This window comes from Bos grunniens, chromosome 13 (genome assembly GCF_055505025.1).
Source record: "Bos grunniens cultivar Pamir isolate PY7600 chromosome 13, Bosgru_T2T1.0, whole genome shotgun sequence".
In the NCBI taxonomy this organism is placed as follows: Eukaryota; Metazoa; Chordata; class Mammalia; order Artiodactyla; family Bovidae; genus Bos; species Bos grunniens.
This window is the reverse complement of record NC_141177.1, coordinates 60046984-60065342: the sequence shown is the minus strand read 5'-3', so window position 1 is coordinate 60065342 and position 18359 is coordinate 60046984. Positions and strand designations below refer to the sequence as shown.

Genomic DNA, 18359 nt, shown 5'->3' with positions numbered 1-18359 from the left:
TGTTATTTCAGGATAACACGGGACACCAGAAAGGTTAGTTGAGGTCACGCTTAGAGACTGAGGGCAAGTAAAGGAAATGAGTTTGTCAGGTGACAGTTTGGTTGCACGTGCTAACAATCTAGGAGTTCCCACAGGACAAACAGTACCTTTCACTGTAATGCACAAACATAAACTCCCATTATTTTATGAATCTGTAGGAAATACAATGCTTACATTTTATTTTATGCAGTTTCCAAATGCATGTTTCAGAGTAAAACATTTGAAATGAAGTTAAAGATGTACACCGTTTCAGTTCAGTTAATGAACAAAAGCAATGGGGAAGCCTCAAAAACTCAAAATGATTTTGCAGGATGTTTTTCATCTTTTGTATTTAAAAACTGCTGAGCTTTTTTTTTTTAAAATATCAGTGTCATTTTTTTATGTTTGTTTTGGTCTATTTTAACTTTTAGCTTGATTCATACTGAGTTTTATCTCTTTATGCTTGTAGCGTTTTTACAAGAAAGCAGCTGCCTTTGTGTTACGAGCGGTTGGTAAACATTCTCCCCAGCTAGCTCAGGCAATAGTTGATTGTGGAGCGCTGGACACACTGGTGATTTGCTTGGAAGATTTTGATCCTGGAGTCAAAGAGGCTGCAGCCTGGGCACTTGGCTATATTGCAAGACATAATGCAGGTAATGGCCCTTATTATAAAATAGGATTATTAAAGTTTACATTAATTAGGTAAACCTGGTTTTGCTTACTAGTAAACCATAGATAAGAGGTCTTAATGTTGTATCTATACATTATGGGAGATAAGTTTTGAATGAAGGCCAAATTGTTTGGATCACAAATTCATAAAAAAAAAAAAAAAAAAAACAAAAACAAAAGCCTATACATGTCAGTCTTTATCTTAGTTAGCAAAAGAGACATTTGAAGACAGAGTGGGAAGAAGGGGGACATGGGGAGAATGAGATATTGATTGATTCAAAGACGTTAGTAAATTGGTTCTATTACAAAATTATTAGAGTTTGTTACTCCCCAGGGGACATTGGGTCTTAACTCTCACTTATGGTAGGGTGTTCCAGGGTAGCCAAGAGCCATGTTTTATGAGTGAATAATGTTGAAAAGATGTGGGCATGGTAGCTTTCTAGAATATATTTGTATTCAGCCCAAGATTGGCAGGAAGAAGGAGAAAGAGAAGGAGCACCTTTTCTTACAAACTGAGCTCAGTGAGGCCATCAAGAAGGGACCTGGGCCTCTTGTGTGAAGGTTGTGCCGATACACTTGATTGCTAAAAAGTACACAGTGAACAAAATTGCCCCCACCACTTTACAGAAGTTGCTAAATAATATGCAAATAACACAATAAGAGAATAACAGTTTTAAACATGTTAAAATGAAAACTTTGCTAGTAGTCAAAGAACTGCATAATAAAACGTCAGTGAAAGTAAAGCAGAAAAAAAACCAAGTGGTTAAGAGCACTGTGGCCTTAGCTAGAATCTGAGTTTGAGTCCAAGTTCCAGTCTTTAGTTGCTGTGTGACCTTGAACATAGCTTTTAAACTGTCTGAAACTTAACTTCCTCATCTGTAAGAAAGGTTGTACTACTTCCACATTTGTTGTGAGATTGATGAGATAGGCCAGTACATGGTAAATATTCAATACATTTAATATTATTAAAACTGAAGATTTGAGAGGGCACAATGATGTTTCTATTGACAAAGGCACTAGAAATTGTATGAATTTGTAAATGTAAATTCATATCATGCAAATCTAAGCCATAAAAGAGTTTATGGTTACTGTAGAAAGCCTACTTTGAGAATTCATCCTAAGGATAAAATCCCACAGAATGAAGAAGCTGCATTTATGCAAATGTTATTGTAGTGTTATTTGTAACATCAAAACCCCTCAAATATTTGGTAGAAATTTAGGGGTTAAATTATAGAAGTTTACTTAATGGAATCTCATTCAACAGTTATGAATCCTGCATGATAACATGAAAAAGTGATTATAATGTGAAAAATTAGAAAATTATATATTACAATTATGTGTACGTATGAAAGTCACTCAGTCGTGTCTGCACAGTCCATGGAATTCTCCAGGCCAGGATACTGGAGTGACTAGCCTTTCCCTTCTCCAGAGGATCTTCCCACCCCAGGAATCAAAGCCAGGTCTCCTGCCTTGCAGACAGATTCTTTACCAGCTGAGCCATAATGATATAAAAATAAAATCTTTTGTGGATATAAATTACAAGTGAGTACATGTTTGTGTTACTAGGGTTATAGAATGAATATTTTAAATTCATTTTCTAGATTTTTCAATGTGCATGCATGTATAAAATAATGACTACTGTTTATTGAGTAATTACTATGTGCCTGGCTCTGTGCAGTATGCATCAGGATATTATCTCATTTTGGCTGCAGATACACTTAGGGCAGGTATTACTCTCCCTGTTAAACAGAGGAAGAGAGTGGAATGTAGACGATGCCTGAAGTTACGTTAATGGTTGAGCCAAAATTGGAATCTAAATCTGTCTGACTCCAAAGCCATATGTCAACCCCGTACCATACAGTTTGACTGCGTACTTCTTGAAAGAGTATTGAAGAAGAAATTCGAAACAGAAACAGGAAGTGGCTGTCCCATAGTTATGTTTAATTTGGTTTTTAAATGATGACACTACTGGAGACAATAAAATGATGTAAAAATAAATCAAAAGAGAAAACTATTTGTCGTGCTTAGAATGATTCAGAATTGGTACAATAAAATTATTTCCTTAATATCTGAATTTTGGTTTTCCAAGTAGGTTCACCTTAGGACTATTGCTTAATACATGTTGATTGAGAAAACTAAGGCAGTGTTTTAAATTAGAAGCTGGTTATCATGGGGAAACTACATGAGTATATTTAGTCTTTTTTTTTTTTTTAATGTCAGAGGACTTTATAGATCGTAACATGAGTATTTTAAAGGGTGATAAGAAAGAACTTTGAGGACAACTGTGCAGATACTCTGTCAGGCGGGTGCCCATAGATAACCTTTCCATATCTCCCTTTTGTTGAATCTGAGGGTAAATGATTATAGTTTATAAATAGGCTCTGTCTAAGGGATTCCGTTCCAATTTCTTGCTATAATCTGGCTCCCACATGGAATTCCCAGTGTAATTTCAATATTTCACAGTCATTAGGGGCTTGGGACCCAGAAGCTCCCAGAAGGGATTACTGAATAGATTTCTCACAAGGAAAGGGAATTGTTATCTAGTAAGCAGTAAGTCATAATTCACATCCTGAATATCAGTGAAAAGAGAAGATTTACCTTCATATGACCTGATTTCTTTCTTGATGATCTCCTAAAAATGGAATATATTGAGATGGAAGGGATTCATTCAGTGTTTTCTTCTGGGAACTAGTGGTAAATTGTTTGATTAGGTAGTTTAAGAAATATAAACCTTAGAGGAGATACAAAAGAAATGACCTTTAAGGGCAATAGAAGGAAAACGTTTTGCGTGTAGGAAACAAAAATAAAGTAAACACACAATTACTAGAAGAGGAAAGTCAGTGGGCATCATCTGATGTTTCCTTATTTGAAAAATACAATTTCTAGAAGCTACTTGTACATATAGATTTTAAGGCATTGTACAGATAACCAGAGGAAATTGGAGGCTAACCATCAGAAATGGTGGTCGTAGACTCTATCATGGAAATTAATGAGACGATTTGCAACTCTGAGCAAATTGTCTCAGTAAATTTCCATGATAGAGTCACCAGTTACTGAACACACTTGATAATACACATCTCTTTGAAGATAAATAAACTACCTCTTTCTGTTTTGGGTTCCTTAAGAAAGGCTCAGACTGATTGTCGGTCCTCCTCTATCGTGCTACAGTCTCCCCCTCAGCAGAATTATTCTGGCTGCATATTTACCTAACTAGTGTCCAGTCTCATTATTTTCAAGCACTAGTCTTGTTTTTGGAACTACAAGGGGTGAGGCCAGAGGAACGGTGGGCTCTGCTGCCTTAGTGCTCCCACCGGGAGGGCCCAGGCCTTCCCTCCCTCCCCACTCTGCCTGGCAGCCTGGCTCTAGCCTTGCACCTGTGGGTGACACAGAAGCTCCGTGGAGACCTGGGTGGAGTGTGTGGCAGCCGTCACAGCACTAGGGGACTGAGGTGGGGGCAGTGGCCTGGTGGCAGCCTGAGGAAGAAAAAGCCATGTAGGTGTTTTGGAGGAATGCTGTTCCATGTTTGGCCTAAAAAGAAATAAATTTTAAGTGTTTGGTTAGGAGCTTTAGCTAAAAACACTGTTTCTTGTAAACTTTGTTTCCTATAAACCTTTGCTGTCTCTCAGTAAACCTTAGCAAGTTCTCAGTCCTGGCAAAGTGGAATAGGTTGGATTAAGTGTCCTAAAACATTTTAATTATTAACACAATCACCCTATTACAGATGAGGAAACTGAAATAGAGAGGTTAAAGGATTTATTCTGGTCAGACGGCAGTTTATGGCAGAGCTGTTTGGCCATTACTCAGAAGCCTTCAGAGATTCTTCCTTTTTATAATGTGAGAAAGGCAAGTGTATGAAAGCTCATCACTCTTCTTCTTAAGCTCCTTGCAGTATCTGCAAGTCTCGCCAGATACTTCTGTTCTTAATTCCCGATGACTGGTTCCACATGTGTGACTATGCTGTCTCCCAGGGACCTGATTTATCTCCTTAGGACCTAAATCAAAAGAGAGACGTCCCTCCCTGCTTGGTAGTGGTCAGGAGAGGGGATGGCTGCAGCCCCAGATGAGCAGTGCTTAGCGGGCTCAGCTGATTAGGATTCCACAGAAACAGCGAGTAGACTGTGTCTTGTTCACCAAGTAGATAATGTAAGGGAGGAATCCAGACAGAGCTGGCTAGCCTGATTCTTTTCTGTGTCATTTAGGACGATGAAACGATAAAAAGAAAAAATAATTCAGAATTTTTGCATATATTCTTCTTGTGCCACTCAAACCACCCATATATAAATACCAGTAGTCTACATTGTGTGGAACAGGCTTAGGTTGCAGTAATTAATTTAAAAAAATCTACATGTTAGTGACAAATATCTGAGATAATTAGGAATTCTGTACTGTAGGTCTTAGAGTAAGGAAGGAGGGGGAGCAGGGGACAAGAGGATGGTAATTCTGTGTTAAAAGCCTTAAAGACTTCAGTGATACCTGTAGATAATAAGTTGGTTTCTGTGCCATCTTTTTATAACTTATTTTATCTTAGAGGGGTTGAGGAACACATAAGCTTAGAGGAAAATGATGTATATGAGATTATATGTATTATATATTATACCAATTTTGATCCTAACATTTATTTCTACCAATACTTTTCTCCTTATTTAGGTGTTGGTAAAAAAAGATGAAAGTGAAAATAAATGTCTCTTCTATGTTCTTTGGACATAGGCACCAAATGTGTTAACGTAACATTTAAAAAAATTATTTATTTATTATTTACTTCATTTTTGGCTATGCTGGGTCTTTATTGTAGCACGGCTTTCCCCTAGTTGTGGAGAGCAGAAGTATTCTCTAGCTGCAGTGTGTGGGTGTTTCATTGTGGTGGTTTCTCTTGTTGTGGAGCACAAGCTTCAGCAGTTGCAGCTCCTAGACTCCAGAGCACAGGCTCAGTAGTTGTGATGCACAAGCTTAGTTGCTTGGCAGCATGTGGGATCTTCCTGTACCAGTGATTGAACCCGTGTCTCCTGCTTTGGCAAGTGGATTCTTCACCATTGAGCCAATAGGGAAGCCCTAAAATAACATTTTTAATTGTAACTTTTACTCAGTGGTTATCTAATTTGTTAGTCTTTTTTAGGGTTAGTTTGTATGCTGGTAAAAACTTATAGGTGTGTATTTTTATTTCTTGTGATTTTTAAAGTACAGACTTTTGATTAATAAAATCTTCTAAGCTTTCTTTGCATTTTTTTGGAATTCAGAACTTGGAACAATAAAATATAATTCTGTAATCTCAGATCCCCAAGTCACTGAGAACTACAACTTTATATATAAAGCTAGCAAGCAGTTTCTTTATCTCCATCATCATCATCATTGTAATTATCAAAAAGTGTTTGAGGCATTTATGTGTATGTTACCATGTCTTTTGTTACTGTACAAGGTCAAATAAGTTGGCTAACATCTCACCTCTAAGACTTTATGATCTAAGATGGAAGAATTGATACAGTGAGCATAGAGGTCATCCAAAGAGCTGACCAAATATGGAACAAAAAGGTACAATATTATCTTAATATGAATAATATATTGGGTGATTTTACTTTGGCTCAAGTGAAAGACAAATTGTGAGTTATGTTTTTGTACTGTGGTAGAAAGGGGAATCTTTACTTTGTTTTTACAAACTTTGTTATATCCAGATAACCTCTGAACTCTGTTGGGCATAGATATAAAAGGAAAAAGTGACATTGATAGTGATAAACACACACACCTACAATCAATTAATCTTTGACAAAGGAGGCAAGAATATACAATGAGAAAAAGTCTCTTCAGCAAGTGGTGTTAGGAAAGTTGGACAGCCACATATAAATCAGTGAAGTTAGAATATACCCTCTCAGCGTACACAAAAATAAACTCAAAATGGCTTAAAGACAAACATTAAGACATGACACCATGAAACTCCTAGAAGAGATCATAGGCAAACATGCTCTGATATAAATTGCACCAATGTTTTCTTCACTCAGTCTCCCGAGGCAATAGAAATAAAAGCAAAAACAAACAAATGGGACCTAATCAAACTTACAAGCTTTCGCACAGCAAAGGAAACCACAGACCAAATGAAAAGACAACTTATAGAATGGAAGAAAATATTTGCAAACAATGTGACTCACAAGGGCTTAATTTCCAAAACAAACAGCTCATGTACAACTATAACTCAACAACAACAAAAACAACCAATCAAAACATGGGCAGAAGACCTCAATGTCTTATTTCTCCGCAGAAGAAATACAAATGTCTAATAGGCACATAAAAAAAGATGCTCAATATCACTAATTTTTAGAGAAATGCAAGTCAAAATGACAATGAGGTACTACCTCACATGAGTCAGAATGGCGATTATCAAAAAGTCACAAATAACAAAATGCTTGAGAGGGTATGGAGAAGAGGGAACCCTCCTATACTGCTGGTGTGAATGTAAGTTGGTACAGCCACTATGGGAAACAGCATGGAGGTTCCTCAGAAAGCTAAAAATAGAGTTGCTGAATGATCCCACAGTTCCCTTCCTGGACGTATATCCAGACAGAACTCTAATTCAGAATGATTCGTGTACCCCTACATTCAGAGCAGCCAAGACACGGAAGCAAATGTCCATTGACAGATGAATTGATAAAGAAGATGTAGTACATGTATGGAATACGACTCAGCCATCAAAATGAATGAAATGCCATTTGCAATAACATGGATGGACCTAGAGATTATTAAGTGAAGTAAGTTAGAAAAAGAAAGACAAATACCATAGGATATCACTTATATGTGAAATCTAAAATATGACACAAATGAAACTCTTAGATCATAGGCAAAACACCTGTCTATGAAATAGATAAATTTACCTATCTATGGAATAGAAATAGATTCAGGGACAAAGAGAACAGACTTATGGTTGCTAAGAGGGAGAAGGTTGGGAAAGGGATGGAGTGGGAATTTGGGGTTAGCAGATGTAAGCTAATATATATGGAATGGATAAACAAGTGCCTGGTAATTAGGAAAACTTTAGGCATGACTGGAACAACGTTCATATGTGAATCTACTTTTTCAACTGTAAACTTTTTAGAATCTAAATACTGGAGATTGAGCATTTCCAATAAAAATTTAGCAGCTAAATTGAGACACGCTGTAAGTGCAAAATATACACTGGATATCCAAGACTTGATGTGAAGAAAAGAGTGTAAAGTATCTCATTAAAACTTTTAAATACTGATTACGTGTTGAAATTATAGTATTTTAGATATATTGTGTTAAACAATTTGATTATTTAAAACTTAGTTTACATTTATTTTTAAATTAGAGGATAACTGCTTTACATGGAGAAGGCAATGGCACCCCACTCCAGTAGTCTTGCCTGGGAAATCCCATGGACGGAGGAGCCTGGTAGGCTTCAGTCCATGGGGTCTCGAAGAGTCAGACACAACTGAGCGACTTCACTTTCACTTTTCACTTTCATGCATTGGAAAAGGAAATGGCAACCCACTCCAGTGTTCTTGCCTGGAGAATCCCAGGGATGGCAGAGCCTGGTGGGCTGCCATCTATGGGGTCGCACAGAGTCGGACATGACTGAAGTGACTTAGCAGCAGCAGCTTTACAATGTCTTATTAGTTTCTGCTGTACAACAATGTGAATCAGCTATAAGTATACTTATATGCAGGCTTCCCAGGTGTGTCAGTGGTAAATCTGCCTGCCAATGCAGGAGATGCAGATTTGATCCCTGGATCAGGAAGATCCCCTGGAAAAGGAAATATCAACCCACTCCAGTGTTCTTGCCTGGGAAATCCCATGGACAGAGAAGCCTGGTCGGCTACACTCCATGGGGTCACAAAGAGTTGGATAGGACTTAGCAACTATACAACAAAAACAATGCATATATCCCCTACCTCTTGAGTCTCCCTCCCATCACCCCCCATCCCACCCCGCTAGGTCATCACAGACACCAAGCTGAGCTTCCTGTGCTACACAGCAGCTTCCCACTAGCTATCTGTTTCACACACGATGGTGTATATATGTCATTGCTACACTCTTGATTAGTCCCATGCTCTCCTTCCCCCCACCCCCGCCCATGTCCACAAATCTGTTCTGTACATCTGTGTCTCTATCCCATGATTAAAATTAATCTCACCTATTTCTTTTTACTTTTTAAGTGTGGCTACTAGAAAATTTTAAATATGTGGCTCATGTTCCCATTCTGACAGTACTGACTTAGAATTCCTGTGCTGTGCTCTGTGTTTTTTCGTTAAAAGGCAATGAAGTGGTGATGCTGTGGCCTCAAAAAGTCACTTAATATGCTTAAATTAATCAGTATAGCTGAATGGTGATATGTAGTAAGTTAAGGAATATGGAACTAAATGTACTATTTGGGGAGAAATAAATAATGAGTCAACTTCAAGCAACCACTTACTAATGTAAGGGCTGAAATATACTTTATAAGTGGCCAAACTATCAGACTTGCACATTGTCAGTGGGGCCCTGTATTGATAATCCCCTTTGGAAAACAGTATTGCAGTGCTTATTACCTTGACCTATATGAGATTACCTATATTTGATTGGTCTTGACTTAACAAAAACAGCAGTTTCTTGTGGCTTAATCCAAAAATACCAAGAACCTCTGAAGCAGGGCAGCTAAAGCCTGTGCTCTGGGACAACCTAGAGGGATAGGGTGGGAAGGGAGGTGGGAGGGGGCATTCAGGATTGGGGGAACACATGTATACCTATGGCCTGCTCACATAGGTACACATGTATACCTACACCTATTTGCCTGTTATGTATGGCAAAAACCATCACAATATTGTATAATAATTATCTTCCAATTAAAATAAAGAAATTAATTTTAAAAAGCCACCATTCTTCTTCTCAGGACCACCACCTCAGAGCCTCTGTCTTAAGTAAATACACACATGCATGCACACACATATGAATGTGTATGTTTGTCTAATGTGTGGAATATGTACGTATGAATATAGGACCCATGGTAGCTAGACTCCAAGAATCCCCTCAAATATCCCACATCCTGGCATTCTCACCCTGGTACAGTCCCTCCCATATCACACCAGGAATGATCTGTGTTACCACTAGACTGCAGCAGAAACAATGGTCTGCCACTTCTGAGCATGGGTGACCAGCTTTACAAGCCTTTACGATGATTCTGTTTTGGGGGTCTCTCATCACTTGCTTGGAAGGAAGCCACTGCTATGACATAAGGACCCTCAGATAGACCATGGAAAGGCCTGTGTTGTGAGGTCTTTGACAGCCAGCAAGAAATGGAGCTTTCTAGAACGATGTGAGTGAGCTTGGAAGCAGATCCTCCCCCAATTGTGCCTTCAGAGATGACTACAGCCCCCACAGACAGTGTAGTAGCAATTTCACGAGAAATTCCAAGCCTGAACCACCCAGCTAGACTGCTCATGGATTTCTGACCCACAGAAAGTGTGAGAGAGAAAATGATGCTTTAAGTCACTGAGTTTGGATCAGTTGGTATGTAGCAATGGTTAAATGGGCTTTCCTGGTGGCTCAGAGGTTAAAGCGTCTGCCTCCAATGTGGGAGACCCAGGTTCGATCCCTGGGTCAGGAAGATCCCCTGGAGAAGGAAATGGTAATCCGCTCCAGTATTCTTGGCTGGAGAATCCCATGGACAGAGGAGCCTGGCAGGCTACATAATCTTAAAGCACTGTACTTAATAATGCAAAGCCCCAAACCCACAAAACAATTAAGTGTCCCAAGTTGGGAGGATGGTTAAGTAAACTATAGCATATTTGCTCAGTGGCATATTATGCAATTATTAACACTGTTGGGGCAGCTCGTCCTCAGGAATAAAAGTGGACAGTGGAGGCCCAAGGGTAACTTCAAGGAACCACTCAGGAGGAGTCACACCAAGAACTGCTGACCAGGGAGCCCTCGTATGAAAACGTCCTGTACACTTTCTAACCATTCAGTATTTCGTTTCTGTCTCCTCTCTCTTTTGTGTGTTCTCATAGAGAATTCCACTAGGGCACAGCTGATCCTTTACTGTTTAGCCTCCTCTGTTAGCCTGAAGCTCCTAGGGGCCTGAAGCAATAACAAATGCCAATGAAGTTTGAAGGTTCAAAGTTTAATAAAATCTTTTTAAACATCTTAAAATCCATGTAAGATTGTTTTGTTTTTGCAGATTGTAGGTAGAGTGAAACTACAATTGTGGTTGCAATATTATATAAAGCAAGTGGAAATGTATTTTTTATTTGGGTGTTTTTTGGGGGGCGGGGGGGCTGTGCCACATGGCATGTGGAATTTTAGTTCCCTGACCAGGGATTGAATCCACATCCCCTATGTTGGAAACAAGGAATCTTAAACTTAACCTGGATTGCCAGGGAAGCCCCTAAAGCAAGTGGAAATGAATGGGAACATTTCTAGATACAAAAAGCATATTTTGTAAAAAGCTGATTCCAAGTAATTTATTGTTTCATCCCAAGAGCCCTCCAGACCCTCTCTGTAGGTCTGGCTTCTTCCATTCAGCCTAGTCTCAGCTGTTGAGTAGTTATAACTATGAAACTGAAAGTCACTAAAATTGGGGTTTTAAAAATTGCTTTATATCTTATGCTACTTATTATCTTCCAAGGCCATACCAGTCTTTGTTTTTTCCCACCTTCTTTTTTCTCTCATCTCCACTTTTTGACTTTTCCTTTCCATATTTTGAAGCTGTTTTTTTTTTATGCTTGAGCCTTGTATAAGTGTGCCATCTTTCCAGCTGATTGTAATTTCTTACTAAGGCCCCATTAACTCCAGATCAATGGCTTATTTGACTCACTTGACTTTTTAAAGGAGCTAGAATTATTTAACCTTCAAAGCATATGTATGTATTTATGTATGGATGGATGTACGTTAACCTTTAATCTCTCAAACACTCAACCCATGTGTAAGGGTTAGATGGATGGTTCTGAAGATTGGGTGGAGAGAAATGGTATGGAAATGATGAGTAGGAAAAATGGCATTTGTGAGGGTGGGGGATAAATAAAAATCATAGATTAGATTTTTTTCATAATAATATGCAAATTCCTTCCACTTTTTCACATCCCACCTGCAATTGGAGATGTCAGTTTCTCAACTCAATTATAGCTCTAGTTAACTGTTAACTACACTCTTAACTACAGGAGAATGTTGCCTCTCTCAGATGTATTGGTATAGAATAAAGGTGGTCTACTGGAGAAGGGAATGGCAAACCACTTCAGTATTCTTGCCTTGAGAACCCCATGAACAGTATGAAAAGGCAAAATGATAGGATACTGAAAGAGGAACTCCCCAGGTCAGTAGGTGCCCAATATGCTACTGGAGATCAGTGGAGAAATAACTCCAGAAAGAATGAAGGGATGGAGCCAAAGCAAAAAGAATACCCAGTTGTGGATGTGACTGGTGATAGAAGCAAGGTCCGATGCTATAAAGAGCAATATTGCATAGGAACCTGGAATGTCAGGTCCACGAATCAAGGCATATTGAAAGTGGTCAAACAAGAGATGGCAAGAGTGAATGTCGACATTCTAGGAATCAGCGAACTGAAATGGACTGGAATGGGTGAATTTAACTCAGATGACCATTATATCTACTACTGTGGGCAGGAATCCCTCAGAAGAAATGGAGTGGCCATCATGGTCAACAAAAGAGTCTGAAATGCAGTACTTGGATGCAATTTCAAAAACGAAAGAATGATCTCTGTTCGTTTCCAAGGCAAACCATTCAATATCACAGTAATCCAAGTCTATGCCCCAACCAGTAATGCTGAAGAAGAGAAAGTTGAACGGTTCTATGAAGACCTACAAGATCTTTTAGAACTAACACCCAAAAAAGATGTCCTTTTCATTATAGGGGACTGGAATGCAAAAGTAGGAAGTCAAGAAACACCTGGAGTGACAGGCAAATTTGGCCTTGGAATACGGAATGAAGCAGGGCAAAGACTAATAGAGTTTTGCCAAGAAAATGCACTGGTCATAACAAACACCCTCTTCCAACAACACAAGAGAAGACTCTATACATGAACATCACCAGATGGTCAACACCGAAATCAGATTGATTATATTCTTTGCAGCCAAAGATGGAGAAGCTCTATACAGTCAGCAAAAACAAGACCAGGAGCTGACTGTGGCTCAGACCATGAACTCCTTATTGCCAAATTCAGACTTAAATTGAAGAAAGTAGAGAAAACCACTAGACCATTCAGGTATGACCTAAATCAAATCCCTTATGATTATACAGTGGAAGTGAGAAATAGATTTAAGGGACTAGATCTGATGGATTGCCTGATGAACTATGGAATGAGGTTCGTGACATTGTAAAGGAGATGGGGATCAAAACCATCCCCATGGAAAAGAAATGCAAAAAAGCAAAATGTCTGTCTGGGGAGGCCTTACAAATAGCTGTGAAAAGAAGAGAAGCGAAAAGCAAAGGAGAAAAGGAAAGATATAAACATCTGAATGCAGAGTTCCAAAGAATAGCAAGAAGAGATAAGAAAGCCTTTCTCAGCAATCAATGCAAAGAAATAGAGGAAAACAACAGAATGGGAAAGACTAGGGATCTCTTCAAGAAAATCAGAGATACCAAAGGAACATTTCATGCAAAGATTGGCTTGATAAAGGAAAGAAATGGTATGGACCTAACAGAAGCAGAAGATATTAAGAAGAGATGGCAAGAATACACAGAATTGTACAAAAAAGATCTTCACGACCCAGATAATCACGATGGTGTGATTACTGACCTAGAGCCAGACATCCTAGAATGTGAAGTCAAGTGGGCCTTAGAAAGCATCACTACGAACAAAGCTAGTGGAGGTGATGGAATTCCAGTTGAGCTATTTCTAATCCTGAAAGATGATGCTGTGAAAGTGCTGCATTCAATATGCCAGCAAATTTGGAAAACTCAGCAGTGGCCACAGGACTGGAAAAGGTCAGTTTTCATTCCAATCCCTAAGAAAGGCAATGCCAAAGAATGCTCAAACTACAACACAATTGCACTCATCTTACACGCTAGTAAAGTAATGCTCAAAATTCTCCAAGCCAGGCTCAGCAATATGTGAACCGTGAACTTCCTGATGTTCAAGCTGGTTTTAGAAAAGGCAGAGGAACCAGAGATCAAATTGCAAACACCCGCTGGATCATGGAAAAAGCAAGAGAGTTCCAGAAAAACATCTATTTCTGCTTTATTGACTATGCCAAAGCCTTTGACTGTGTGGATCTCAATAAACTGTGGAAAATTCTGAAAGAGATGGGAATACCAGAACACGTGATCTGCCTATTGAGAAATCTGTATGCAGGTCAGGAAGCAACAGTTAGAACTGGACATGGAACAACAGACTGGTTCCAAAGAGGAAAAGGAGTTCGTCAAGGTTGTATATTGTCACCCTGCTTATTGAACTTCTATGCAGAGTACATCATGAGAAACGCTGGAGTGGAAGAAGCACAAGCTGGAATCAAGATTGCCAGGAGAAATATCAATAACCTCAGATATGCAGATGACACCACCCTTATGGCAGAAAGTGAAGAGGAACTCAAAAGCCTCTTGATGAAAGTGAAAGTGGAGAGTGAAAAAGTTGGCTTAAGGCTCAACATTCAGAAAACAAAGATCATGGCATCCGGTCCCAGCACTTCATGGGAAATAGATGGGGAAACAGTGTCAAACTTTATTTTTCTGGGCCCCAAAATCACTTCAGATGGTGACTGCAGCCATGAAATTAAAAAAGCGCTTACTCCTTGGAAGGAAAGTTATGACCAACCTAGACAGCATATTCAAAAGCAGAGACATTACTTTGCCAGCAAAGGTCCGTCTAGTCAAAGCTATGGTTTTTCCTGTGGTCATGTATGGATGTGAGAGTTGGACTGTGAAGAAGGCTGAGCACCGAAGAATTGATGCTTTTGAACTGTGGTGTTGGAGAAGACTCTTGAGAGTCCCTTGGACTGCAAGAAGATCCAACCAGTCCATTCTGAAGGAGATCAGCCCTGGGATTTCTTTGGAAGGAATGATGCTGAAGCTGAAACTCCAGTACTTTGGCCACCTCATGTGAAGTGTTGACTCATTGGAAAAGACTCTGATGCTGGGAGGGATTGGGGGCAGGAGGAGAAGGGGACGACAGAGGATGAGATGGCTGGATGGCATCACTGACTCCATGGACGTGAGTCTGAGTGAACTCTGGGAGTTGGTGATGGACAGGGAGGCCTGGCGTGCTGTGATTCATGGGGTCGCAAAGAGTCGGACACGACTGAGCGACTGATCTGATCTCTGATCTGAAAGGTTTCTTGCTAGCTGGCTTCCATGTCTGCCTCCTCCTATTCACATCCCTGTGTAATCTGCTTCCATGTTGCACCAAAGATATATAGCCGAAGTGATGGTATGTGCCTTCTGAGGTTAGATTATGAAAGACTACAGCTTTTGTCTTGGGTTCTCTCCTGTGGATCTCTCACTCTGGGGGAAGCCTCATCATGAGCAGCCTATGGAAAGACCCAGAAACAGGGAGGAACTGATGCCTTCTTCCAACATTCCCATGGCTGTGCTGGGAAAAGATGCTGTAGAGCCAGTCAAGCCTGCGATACCTGCAGCCTTAGCTAATGGCTTAATTGCAGCCTCATGAGAGGTCACTTCCGGAACCTCTAGCTGAGGTTCTCTCCCAGATTCCTGAACCTCCAGCTGAGGTTCTCTCCCAGATTCCTATATTCTTATTATAGAAACAATAAGACTATACATGTTTCCTGTTTTAAGCAGCTGAGTTTGGTGTGATGTTACATAGCAGTAGGTAACAACCCATTGTAAACAGTGGATTAGACCAAAAACTAGACAAATTCTTCTACTTTGGAAGTGACATTTCTAAAGTCAAACTGGAGTATGCTGTGCTGTGCTTAGTTACTCAGTCATGTCTGACTCTTTGTGACGCCATGGATTATAGCCCATCAGGTTCCTCTATTGGAGTGGGTTGCCATGCCCTCCTTCAGTGGATCTTCCCAACCCAGGGATTGAACCCAGGGCTCCTACACTGCAGTCATTCTTTACAGTCTGAGCCACCAATGGTCAGCATATAACTAACTTTGGTGATTGCAACTCCGTATTTGTTTTGACTGTGATTTCACCAAATCATGAAAAACTTGGTTGAATGGCTTGATAATGTAAGATTAACATCATAAGTTGTAGCCAAATCTTAAATCTTTTTTTAACCTGCTTTACTTCAAACAGGTTTTGAAGTAATACAGTTATGTATTTTACAGCCAGATGCAAAACCAGCCTATCTTTAAACCGATAAATAGGGCAAACTAAATGCAAAGAAATAATGATTCATAATTTTATTTTTAATGAAGCAAATACTGTAAAACATAACTTTTTGTTGGGTTTAAAAACAATGAGTTACAAGCAGTGTTTGGAAAAATATATAAAGTTAAAAGAAATTAGAGTCCCTGAGGTATTTGAGTTGCCTAATTACTTTTGAATTAGTGTGCTAAATATATATACATATTTTTTCCTTTCTTTTTTCTTTTTGGAGAACCTCTTCATTTTGAGTCCTTTTTGTGAGTTCTCATGGTGGATCACTTAATTTTGCTCAAATTCTTCCCTCCTACATTGCCATTGTGAGCAGGAAAATTAGCTGAGTATCGTAATATATGTTTAGATTAATCCTTTTTTTACAGGCCAGTTTTTAGGTTTTTGTCAGTCTCTTGGAATTCACCTCTGAATTTTCTTATATAACCACAATAGTGGTTCTTCCTTTATGACTCCACAACATGTCTTCAAGAATCAAAAGTAGAGAGAACTACACCTTTTTCACATCCAGAAAGTCCCCACAGCTCATTTCAGAAGGTTTAAGATTTAAGCCTAAGATTGTAAAATGACGAACATATTTTATTTGGCCTGCACTGTGTTGTTTTAGGGGGCTTCCCAGGTGGCACTAGTGGTAAAGAACCCATCTGCCAATGCAGGAGACATAAGAGAAGTGGGTTCGATCCCTGGGTCAGGAAGATCTCCTGGGGCAGGGCACAACAACCCACTCCAGTATTCTTGCCTGGAGAATCCCATGGATAGAGGAGCCTGGCGGGGTACAGTCCATGGAGATCACAAAAGAGTCAGACACAACTGAAGTGACTTAGCACGCACACATGCATGTTGTCTTACACAGTGTTTTTTTGTTTTGTTTTTTAAAGTTTCCAAAACTTAAAAACAAAGCAATCAGATGTCTGGCATCTCTGGAAAAATCCAAGGATCTGACAGTGGTTAGGTCTGCATTCCCACGCGGCAGCGCTGGGCTGAAGAAACTGAGTAGATGGTGCTCCTTGTATCTGGTGCATATGTTTTTCCAGTTTACTGTGCTCCCCACTCAGTTATTGTTCCTCTGGCTTCACTTATTTTAGTTACTTGCCTGGGCCCTGTCTTTACCACTGCTGATCTAACCAAACCATGAGCTGTAACAGTTAAGAGGGGTTAAGGCCATGGTGGTTGTTTAGTTGTGTCCAGCTCTTTTGTGACCCCGTGGACTGTAGCCTACCAGACTCCTGCTATCCATGGGCTTTCTCAGGTAAGAATACTGGAGTGGGTTGCCATTTCCTTCTCCAGGGGATCTTCCCAACCCAAGGATTGAACCTGCAGCTCCTGCCTTGGCGGGCGAATTCTTTACCACTGAGCCACCAGAGAAGCCCTAAGGCCATGATGAGCACTATTAAAGCAAAATCACTTTTGCCTGATGCACCTGGTTTCACCTGTACCTATTATACACTGATGGACTTTCCTGTTTGTGTTGTTCCTGTCTAGTCCGCATAAAGTCATTTATAATAGTTGATTCATCCAGCTTTAGATACTAGTAATTTTATGAATGTTGTTGATCTCAAATGTCCCCCCTTTTATCTGTGTCTCTTTTTGTTTAAAAAATTAAATCTAAAGTCATACTGAGCTTGACAAAGTTCCATGGAGATGGCTGCCTCATTTCCTTCACTCAGCAATGAGGTGTTGAGGAGGCCGGAGAGAACTAGTTATTCCTTGGCTGGAAATAGCTGACCATCAGATTTGAGGACTGTATATCAGTTGTCTACATGCATGCAATCAATGGCTTTAATTATTATTTATGAATAAGGAAGGTGCTATTGGATAGCTTTATTTCCACTGACAATTTGAAGCCTAAAAAATTGTTAAAAATGGATAACACTTAGCATTTAAAAAATGTAGTATTTTAACTGTAACAAAGGCATGAATTAAGACAAGAAGGAAAGTGTGAAAAAGCGAATAGTATTTCTAGAATATATTTGTAATTTTTCAAAGAAAAATTATGCATTCTTTCCTAATTTGTTTAAAGGAGATATATATTCCCACCATTTTTAAGAATAAGAAACTTTCTTCCATATTGAGAAGTAAGCTAAAGTATTTATATTTATTTTTCCTTTATAATAATAATGTTAGTATAGTTAGCCCCAGCAGTAGCTATGTGTATAGTCAAAGACATGTTCATATTTCTTTTATTTTTAAAAAATAATTACATTGAAGAAAATTTGGCAAATAGAGAAGAAAATATATCACCAATAGTGCCCTATGCTATGCTATGCTACATCACTCCAGTCATGTCCGACTCTGTGTGACCCCAGAGACGGCAGCCCACCAGGCTACCCCGTCCCTGGGACTCTCCAGGCAAGAACACTGGAGTGGGTTGCCATTTCCTTCTCCAATGCATGAAA

General features: G+C 39.4%; 1 protein-coding gene across 10 annotated transcripts in view; it reads left to right on the top strand.

The window, feature by feature from the left end:
* The window catches only part of SPAG6 (sperm associated antigen 6), a 62685-nt gene that overhangs the window by 14980 nt on the left and 29346 nt on the right, over window positions 1-18359 (top strand). For all 10 annotated transcript variants that reach the window (XR_015139713.1, XM_086334489.1, XM_086334485.1 and 7 more), the window contains one exon: window positions 488-671. Coding sequence is in view for 8 of the 10 variants with exons in the window: in XM_086334489.1 (XP_086190615.1) it covers window positions 488-671 (184 nt within the window). In the remaining 2 variants the exon portion in view is untranslated. The remainder of the gene's footprint in view (window positions 1-487; window positions 672-18359) is intronic.